At 34.5% G+C, this 9,630-nt stretch overlaps 1 protein-coding gene across 1 annotated transcript; it reads right to left on the bottom strand.

Moving 5' to 3' along the window:
- Positions 1-4,548: 4,548 nt before the first annotated feature.
- On the bottom strand, positions 4,549-7,423 carry LOC21396965 (trihelix transcription factor PTL). The gene is made up of 2 exons (XM_010091106.2): positions 6,631-7,423; positions 4,549-5,909 (listed from the first exon to the last, which is right to left on the bottom strand). The coding sequence occupies exons 1-2, from the start codon at positions 7,179-7,181 to the stop codon at positions 4,658-4,660; spliced, it is 1,803 nt and encodes a 600-aa protein (XP_010089408.1). The 5' UTR covers positions 7,182-7,423; the 3' UTR covers positions 4,549-4,657.
- Positions 7,424-9,630: the final 2,207 nt, after the last annotated feature.

The raw sequence follows: 9,630 nt of genomic DNA, 5'->3' as shown, positions 1-9,630 counted from the left end.
GAAAATAGTTAATTCCTCGTTTTAGGGAATCAGTTATTGCATTTTTTTAAAAAAAAAAAATTGAGTATTCAGATATTGCATATACAATTGATAACTGCACACGTGGAGTAAATTGTACTTCCGGAATAACATAATCGTTATAATCTGAAAATAGACATCCAAGTAATATTGTTAAATTGTGGATATATAGTAAAAAGGGAGTCCAAAACTATTCAATGTTGTGTAAATACTTCAATGCTCTTTAATATTTCAATATTTAAGAGAGAAAGAGGGAAATAGGCCAAGACTTGAGATAAATTAAAATTAATAGGCCAATAGTTTACATAAGTTAATAAATAGGCTAAATTACTGTTTTCGTCCATAACTTGTCTGGTTATGAATCATAACTTTACAAGTTATAGTCCATAATTGTTCATAACTTGTCTGGCTATGAACCATAACTTGACAAGTTTGTCCATAACTTATCTGGTTATGAACAATAACTTGACAAGTTATGACCTATTAATTTCTATAACTAAAAATTGACATATATACTTTCTTAAGCTTTTCATATTAACCTATTTTCTACTATTTCCTAATATTTAAAACGTTAATTGTTCATCGTGACTATATTTTAAGTGAACACAAGCCCATTATTCCTTGAACAAGGAAGTCCAGGGCCTAGTATATTAGGCCTAAATGATTATGGGCCATTTTCTCATGTGACATGACCATAGAACAGGAGGCATATATAATTCGTCATTTTCCACACATATCCAAAGGACACAAACTCCCAATACAGTGTAGAATTGAGGATTCCCATCATAAATTTGCATATTTTAACTTAATCTCCCAACAGACAAATAAAATAAAAAATAAAAAGGGTAGTCCACGATTACCATTGAAGGCCCAAAAGACCGAAAGCAGGTGAAGCAGTGAGGGGGAAGTGACAGAGTTCCCAATTTGGCGTAACTTGAAAAGGTTGGCATGCCTTTGCCTTACCCTTTTTTGCGTTTCCGCTCAGTAACAAGTCACATCATTTTGAGAGCATCAATATCACCCAAAAAAAAAAAAAAAAAAAAGGTCTGAACCCTTTTCTTTTCTGATCTCACTCTTTGGTTTGGTATTTTCCATTTTCCATAATTGTAAAATAATTTTCTGTTCCCACCATTTTGACATGCCCAATTATCAGTAGTAATATTTTCATCAAGCGTCATCACTATATGTATCTAGCTAGCTGCGTAATGTCTCTAGCTAGGCCCTTGGGAAAAACCAAGCTTGAGTTTAAGATTCATGAAAGAGGAAAAAGCGAATTAGAAAATGAAAAAAGAAGGAAAGCTCTAGTACTTTCATGATCAGAATTAGCAGCTTAGAGAGAGAAAGTCAGAGAGAGAGAGAGAGAGTTTGATGATAAAGACTGTAAATCTGTAATGTCATGGCCTTGTTTTGGTTCCCTCTGGTGGGAAGCTTCTTCACTCTTTCCTAAGTACTTGCAGTTTCTGTCTAGCGAGTGTTGTGTAATATATGTAATAAGTAATATATTATACGACGGATCTTCTGTGGTTATATATATACATATACATACATATATGCGTGTATATATATTCATTATGGATATTCATAGCATGCATGCCAAAAAAAAAAAAAAAAAAAGGGTTGAAAACAAAATGGGGTCATGATCATCATGATGATCATCTACAACTTTTTTACTCTCTTACAATTATTTCTAGTTCTATTCTCAAAAGCAAAGTTTCTATATATTCAATGCTAGTGGTCCTAAAGATTGCGTTTTTTTGTGGAGAAAGATCTATGAGAAACTTCCTGCGGGAGAGAAAACTTAAAACCAAAAGGTGTTTGTGTTGGATCTTGAAAGGAACAAGTGAGTTCTGTGCACCGTTGGAATATTGATTGAGACTTCTTTTTTTTTTTTTAGTCCAATTTATGTAATTTGGTTGACTTAACTAATTTTGGCGTGCTAGATCTTCTATAGATTCTGGAATTAAGGTAATATGGGTAATTTACAAAACGCAAGATTGGTATTTTTTATTTGTCTGCATTGATCAGCCAGAAGTAGTAAAGTTAATGTCCTAGAATGAGTTAATTACAGGAAAAGGGAAAAATGTTTTTGAAGGCTTTACTTCAGATGGGTAACAAAGATACAAACATTTAACTAAGGTAATGTAGAAGATTAAGTGAATTAAACCCCTCACCAATTTTTATTCTGAAGACCTTTGAGGATTATCTATAAACTTTCCTAACCAATTGGAAATGCAAGGAAAACAAAACTATGCCACATCCATTTCTACATTTGAGGTTTTTAAATTATATGTGTCTGTAAGTTGAGTTTCCTTATAATATTCTGAGTGGAAAATATGCCTAGAGAAAAATAATTCCAAGGAAAAATAAATAAATCTAAAGAAGGATGGAGAGACATTATTCCATAGACTATGTGTACTACATCATCATGCTTATACAGTACACTGCTCTAATAAATACTTAACATTTGGATCATTTTTCAATATTAACATTCCCTATACTATTCATTTTTCTCTCGCATTATATTCTTTAATTGTTCAACAACTTTTATTTTTATGCTTAGAAATATAATAACTTATTTTATTTGACAAAATTAAAAAGGTAATAACATATTCACAAACATATAAAAAAACGTATCATGGCTCTTTTTCCTACAATATCATGAAGAACAAGTATAATAATATATATATATATATGTGTGTGTGTGTGTGTGTGTCAACCTATGTATATGTGTATTCTAATCAACTTAATTTTTTTTTAAATATCATATATGAAAAGTTTAATCAAACCTTTGAAATATTTTTATTAGAATCGTAAAATATCTTAGCTAATTATAATAATATAAAACTTCATGCGCATCGTCTTCTTAGATTTCGTTTCTTACTTAACATCTCCTACCTCTCATAACTTTTTGATTTGGTTGATTGCTTTCAAATAGAGTAAATTGTTGATTTCGTTGGTGTTTTTTTTTTTTTTTTTTTTTTTTTTTCCTTTCTAAGTTTCCTAAATGGATTTAAATGTAGAAAATAATTTTTCTAAACACTGAAAATAGTATTATTTGAAATTAAAATTAAGGTAGATGATCTTTGCAAAATAAAAATAAAAATTAAGGTAGATGATTTAGGTCTTTCTGGTAATTGTGACAACACGAATAAAGTAAATATTATTAGGAAAGAGAAAGAAGATTAAACAAATTTGACATTAAAAAAATCCAAATATAAAGTATTTACTGGAAGGATGTATCACATAAACATGGTGGTACAAACACCCAATTTCTTAATAATTTCCATGAGATGAATAGGGTTTTTTTTTAAGGGGATATAATAGGGGTTTTCATTAACCCACCTCTTTTCCACAAGAAAAACGTCCCTTGTAACTAAGTACTTTTAGAGATACAAAAGTCATATATACAACTGGCGATATATATAAATATATGTACGCACGCATATATATATATATATGTGTGTGTGTTTAACCACTATATAAATATATGTACATGTGTTTATACTCCTGCTATACTAATTAGTTAGGTCATGAGTAAAACATAGAGAAAAAGATTCTAATGACAATTACAATTATTGTACAACGTTTTATTATTATTATTATTATTATTATTATTGTTTATGTTCCCTTGTTCCCTACTCTCAGAGAAGTGATATCACTTGAAACCAAAACGTGTGCTCTTTCTTCTACCAATTACATGACTAGCATTTGCATCGATTTACAAGCTAGATGACAAATTCCTTGATGCATGCATGTAGGCTGTGTACCAATCTGCTGATAGCTAGCTAGATAGCCATGTATTATTTCTCTCTCTCTCTCTCTCTCTCTAAATATATGAATATATAATATGTCAATATTGAAAGTACGTAGATATTTATTAAAATTAAAATACGAGTACTTCATCCAAAAATTAGATTTCTGAATTAGTTTCTAATCTATTTTCTATGTACAATTATCTACACCACAACCTCCCCATTCCGTCTCCTGGCAAAAAAAGAGCAAGAAAAGCATGTTCATTAATATTTCCTCAGAGGAGCAAACCCAGTCCGTAATGATTTTCTCGGGATCCAAGCCAATTAGCAAAAAAAGAGAAACTATACAAAAAAGCATTTAAAATGATTGGTAAGGTTGAGCATATATACAACACCCGAATTATACCATCTGCATGCATAAAGGAATTAATTGCAAAAAAGGAACACACACAAAAATTCATAGAGGTATAGCAAAGGAATGGCTACCAAATAATAGGAAATATATTGGGCACTATCCTTTTCCAATTAAAATCCCAGCAAGATAAGAAAAAGATCCCATTATTTTTCCTTAAAATGAACATGTCCCAAGTTCCAAGTCCCTATACATAAAATTAAAAATCCTCACAAAGTTAGCTCTTTTTCTTACAGTCTAAACCCCATAATATATTCATAAATAACCCCCCAATGGAGGCAATAATAATATTTGTCAAATTTTTTTTTTTTTAATCTCTAAAGAAAAAGTCAACATAACTTCTCCCCCCCCCCCCCCCCCCCCCCCCCACATGCTTACATCATGGCCTGCTGATTCAAACGACTGAACAAGTACTGTCGTCTGCTCCATCTTCATCATCATCATCATCATCATCATCATCATCATCAACATATCATCACTGATTTTGCCCTCCCTTGTTAATCTTGAGCCCATAATTCTCCCACAAATTCTCTGACCCTTCTCCAATCAAGAAAGCCGGAAAACAACTATGATCATGAGTAGTACTTCCCACATTCGCATTAGAAGGGGAAGGAGAAGAATTAGCAGTACCATCATTCATTTGATCACAATTATAACCTCCATGATTGTACAATGAAGTAGAGGACTCGTTATTATTATAACCTCTAGAATTGATCTCCTTCCTCTTCTTACTTGACATTTCTAATTTACTAGATTTCTTCACGTACTCATTATTGATACTCTCCCACTTCTCCCTACACATGAAACCGTTCCTATCATACCCCAAACAAGCCATCTTCGCCGCTATGTCCTCCCACAAAACCTCCTCCGAAAACCCGCCTTGCGAAAACCTCGAATCCATGCTCGTCCTCAACTGAATTAGCCTCGTTATCTCCGGTTCAAGCCAGTTACTTTGATGGTGAATATTGTTATTATTGTTTTCTATCTCAGTACTCCCGTGATCTTGATCATGGTCTTGGTTTAGACCCTGATCCGGCGACGAAGAAAGTACTATACCTTTGTAGTCAATTTCTTTTCCTGTTATGTTCTTCAAAGCATCCATTAAAGCCGAATCCCGAGCTTCGATCCAAGCCCTCTCTTTGGCCCAAAACTTGTGCTCTTTCTCTATTCTAGCAGCCTCTTGTTTCCTCCATTCTTCTTCTCTCAAGCTCCTCTCCTTCTCTTTCTGCTCAAGGGTTTTCACCAGCTTCTCCAACCAAGCCTCTTGCTTCTCCATCAGCTTCCGCATCTGCGCGTCGATGAACTCCTTTATCTTCGCCTTCCACCCCCTCGAACCGCCCCGCCTGTTCTTCCGCTTCTCCGACGAGTCGTTGTCGTCCGAGGAGGACGACTCGAACTCGGAGGAATTCGAGAGGCTAAGGCTATTGTGTGACTGGTTGTTGTTATTGTAGGCCAATTGATCTTGGTGATGAGTACTACTACTTGGATTAGTACTAGTTAAGAACTGAAGATTGTTAGACATGTATTGGGTTTGATGATCCGGGACCGAAACTTGGTTGCCGGTTTCTCCATAAAGAGCTTCAAGTTGACGAAAGAATCTATAGTGCTTACCATCTTGTCTACCGGCTTTTCCTTCCTTGGTTTTCTTGTAGTATTTGTACAAGTTTTCGAACTTTTCTCTGCACTTTTTCCCACTTCTTTGGTACCCATGTTCTTCGGACATAATCCTGTAACGTATGTATAGTTGAGAAGTGAAGAAGAAGTTTGAAAAGAAGAAAGAGAAAAAAGTGAAAAACCCTAGCTAAGTTGATGGGGGAGAAATAATTATCATCATATCATGAAAGGCTATAAATTAAGTTGCTAATTGTTGATGTGATTTAGTGATTAATATTTTACAATGTTGGACTGAGAAACAACTGTTGAACTGAAGTGTAAGTGTATGACAAAACTCAAATTTCTAAACGAAGACTTGGGGTCATCTTCTCTGTGACTGGAAGAGAGAGAGAGAGAGAGAGAGAGAGAGAGAGGCAAAGGCGTCTTTTACAGACATCTTTTCATTCAGATAAAAAAAAACCAGTTGATATGTAATAGTAGTACTATACTACAACTGAATAAGCTGAGCTGTGGCCAAAGGGAAAGGTCAACCATTCTTTCGGAGAAAAAAAGAAAAAAAAAAACTTGCACTTAAAAGAGGGGACACATTTTCAACACGGAGAAGAAAACCAGCGAGAGTCAGTGATATTTCATCGAAGCAAAAGAAAAGGAAAGCTCATCATCAGTCATCGATGTAATACCAAGAAAAAATCCAGATCTCAAAACAAAATTGATAACAAAGCATATGAATATCTTTCTCTTAAATCTTCAATACCCCAAGTGAGAAAAAATATTATGTAACAAAAGAATGTAAAAGAAAATGAAAAGTTTTTTTTTTTTTTTTTTTTGACATACCTAGAAACCTCATCCCAGAGAGGACCTTTTTGATTGGCCTCTTTGAACTTGGAATCAAGCCGTGATCTGATCTCCAAGAGAGTGAGAGTCTCCTGTCTCGGCCACCTACCGGTGCCGCCGTCTCCACCGAGACAGCCTCCGGTCTCGGCTTCCCAGCCGCCGCCGCCGCCGCCGCTGAGAGTAGAAGGGGCTGAGTTAGTTGTAGCTGTCACCGCGGTGATAGATGCCGTGGAGTTGCCAGCAGAGTTATTATCAGAGCGAAAGTCGTGAGGATGGTGATGATGATGAGGAGGAGGAGGATGAGGATGATGGTGGGGATGGGGGAAGCCACGTGGCATGATCTCGACGGCGGAGACGGGGCGGCCCATCATCATCATCTCAAAGGTGGGCTGCTGCGGCGGTGGGGCGGGGGAAAAGAGGTGCTCAGCTGCGGCGGGGGCTGTCGGAGGGATGTTGGAGGGGATTAAGTTGGAGCGGCCGTTCATGAGCTGCCGGAGATCGGCGATGGAGGCGTACTGATGGTGGTGGTGATGGTGATCCTCCATTTCCATGGATGATATTAATCGAATATGATTTCTTCTTCTTCTAGTCTTTACTACTATTCTTCTACTACTACTACTAGTAGTTCTGAGAATAAGCAAAAGCAGAGAAAATTAATGGGGTGAGCTTGAGTTAGGAAAGAGAGAGAGAGAGAGAAATGTTGTAGAGAGAGAAAGAGGGGGAGAGAGAGACTAGTGCGGCAGAGTCGGATCGTGTCGTCCACGAAAAAGCTCGAACTTATGCACAGGACATCGGTCCCATGTCGTGTCCAAGTGTGTGAAAAAAAAAATAAATAAGAAAAATGTGTACAACTAGAAACTAGGACCGACAATATAGGTCACGATATGATAACACGACTAAAAAATGACAAATTTTGTGAGTTATGGTTGAAAAAAGAGGTTCGGGTCAGAACTGGGTCGACCTGAAATTGACACGAAAAACACGGGTCAATTTCGGGTTAGACCTGCCTAACTTGAACGACACGAAACTCATAAAAAACTAAAAAATACATATATTTTTCATTGCATATTTTTTATTTTATTATGAACATGTGATATCATGATAGTTATATTCAAAATTTTATACTATTATTTACTTTATTTCAATGGATGTTATTGTATTTTAGTGTGTTATGAATTTTAAGTTATTTCTAATATGTAAAAAACTAAGTAAAAGTATAAAATTTTTGTGTCAATTTCGGATTTACGGGTCAATTTCGTGTCACGGGTCATTTTCGTATCGTGTCATGTCAACCCGTAAAGTTATCGTGTCGTGTTCATGTTGTGGTTTTTAAAAAATTTCGTGTCACGGGTGGTGTTCGGGTTGACTCTAAATTTAGAAAAAAAAATGATCAAAACACGACACGAATATGACACGTGACACAAATTACCACCCCTATTAGAAACTATGGAATGTCTAAAAAAAATTGCAAAAATAGGTGTTCATCATCAAAGTGATTATTATAAATGCAAGAGTAAGAGTTTTATTTTATTTATGTGGCATATTTTATGAAAATAATTTATAAGGCACAATTTTTTTTTTTTTTTTTTTAGTTTTAAACTATCAAATTGTGATTAAGTTCTGTTAAATTATCATACATTTTTTAAAATGGTATGATTTTAATGTGATCTGACTATTAAAAACTGTGACCTATTCCTTAAAAAAAAAATGTAACCTACCAATAAAATGTTTTTCAGACCTCAACACCAAATTCTGACTTTATAATTATTAGTTGTAGAAATTACAAAGTAGCATGAAACATTTTATGAAAAAGTTGTATATTAGATTAATTTTTAATTGATCATCGATTTCCAAATGACATACATGTTACAAAAGAATTCATACTAATATTTATTAACTAAGTTTTCGTTTATTCGTGTTCTTGAACATTACACTTATTCATAAAAATTCCAACCTCGCTATTTCTGACTTTAAATTAGTGTCACTTAATAATGCTCTTGGTTAAAGTTCCCATTATAAGATAAAGAGTATCAATAGAAAGAATTATAATAGGAATTTGAGCTTATATCTCCTTGAAAAAAAGAAGAATTTCAAAACACACACACACACATATGAAACTCGACCCTAAAGCTCCACAATCAACGCAAACTTATGGCACAATCTTAAAATTTGAGTTTTATCTTCATTAAATAGTGGCTAAGGGTTATTTATCGTGTGATTAAGTATTCTTATAATGTATGTTTGGCCTATTTGTTTTGCTACATATCATTTGTGTTTGTGACAAGGGTTATAACGAAAAGTGGTTAACTGAGACTAATTAAAATTTGAAATAATAAAGTTGGAATTTTTAAAAATCAGAGGATAAAACAAGAATGAATATAAAGTTCAAAGGCAAATGTTAAAATAATCCTGTTTTTTTGCATGACAATTTTTAACGGTTAAGAAACCATAATGAATATTTTTAAGATCAAGTCTCTCATCCACCAAATAAACATGTGTATAAATATGATAAATTAGTAGTTAAGATGAAAATCAATTCTGATGATCACGAAAATAGAATTTTTCAAGGGTGTATATATATGTAGTACGTAACGAATGTAATGTGAAACTCGCTTTATTTTAGTGTCGTTTTTGTTTTTTTAGTGGGTTTTGTTTAGTTTTGTGAGTACAAATACAATGGGTTTTGGGGTGGTTTTGGACAAACCACAAAAGGAAGAGATGGAGTGCAGAGAACAAACACGTACACAACAATTGAGGATTGAGAGAGAGAGAGAGAGAGAGAGAGAGAGAGAGAGAGAGAGAGAGAGAGAGAGAGAGAGAGAGAGAGAGAGAGAGAGAGAGAGAGAGAGAGAGAGAGAGAGAGAGAGAGAGAGAGAGAGAGTCAGTGTAATAGAGGGTAGCGAATTATTTTGTTACACGTGGCAAGAATTTAGACTTGGAGTGGAGTACAGAAGAGTTGTGCTCTTGCTGACGCGTGTACAGTCATTAGGATCCGACCTT

This window comes from Morus notabilis, unplaced genomic scaffold (genome assembly GCF_000414095.1).
Source record: "Morus notabilis unplaced genomic scaffold, ASM41409v2 Scaffold705, whole genome shotgun sequence".
Taxonomy (NCBI): domain Eukaryota; kingdom Viridiplantae; phylum Streptophyta; class Magnoliopsida; order Rosales; family Moraceae; genus Morus; species Morus notabilis.
The sequence above is the reverse complement of the archived record's forward strand: the minus strand, read 5'-3'. Positions and strand labels throughout refer to the sequence as shown.

What these genes read in the sequence shown, in the direction of transcription:
- LOC21396965 (XM_010091106.2), bottom strand. Translation starts at nt 7,181, where the DNA reads ATGGAAATGGAGGATCACCATCACCACCACCATCAGTACGCCTCCATC. An exon ending in CTCTGGGATGAGGTTTCTAG is followed by an intron (nt 5,910 to 6,630) that starts GTATGTCAAAAA and finishes CATACGTTACAG; the next exon opens with GATTATGTCCGAAGAACATG.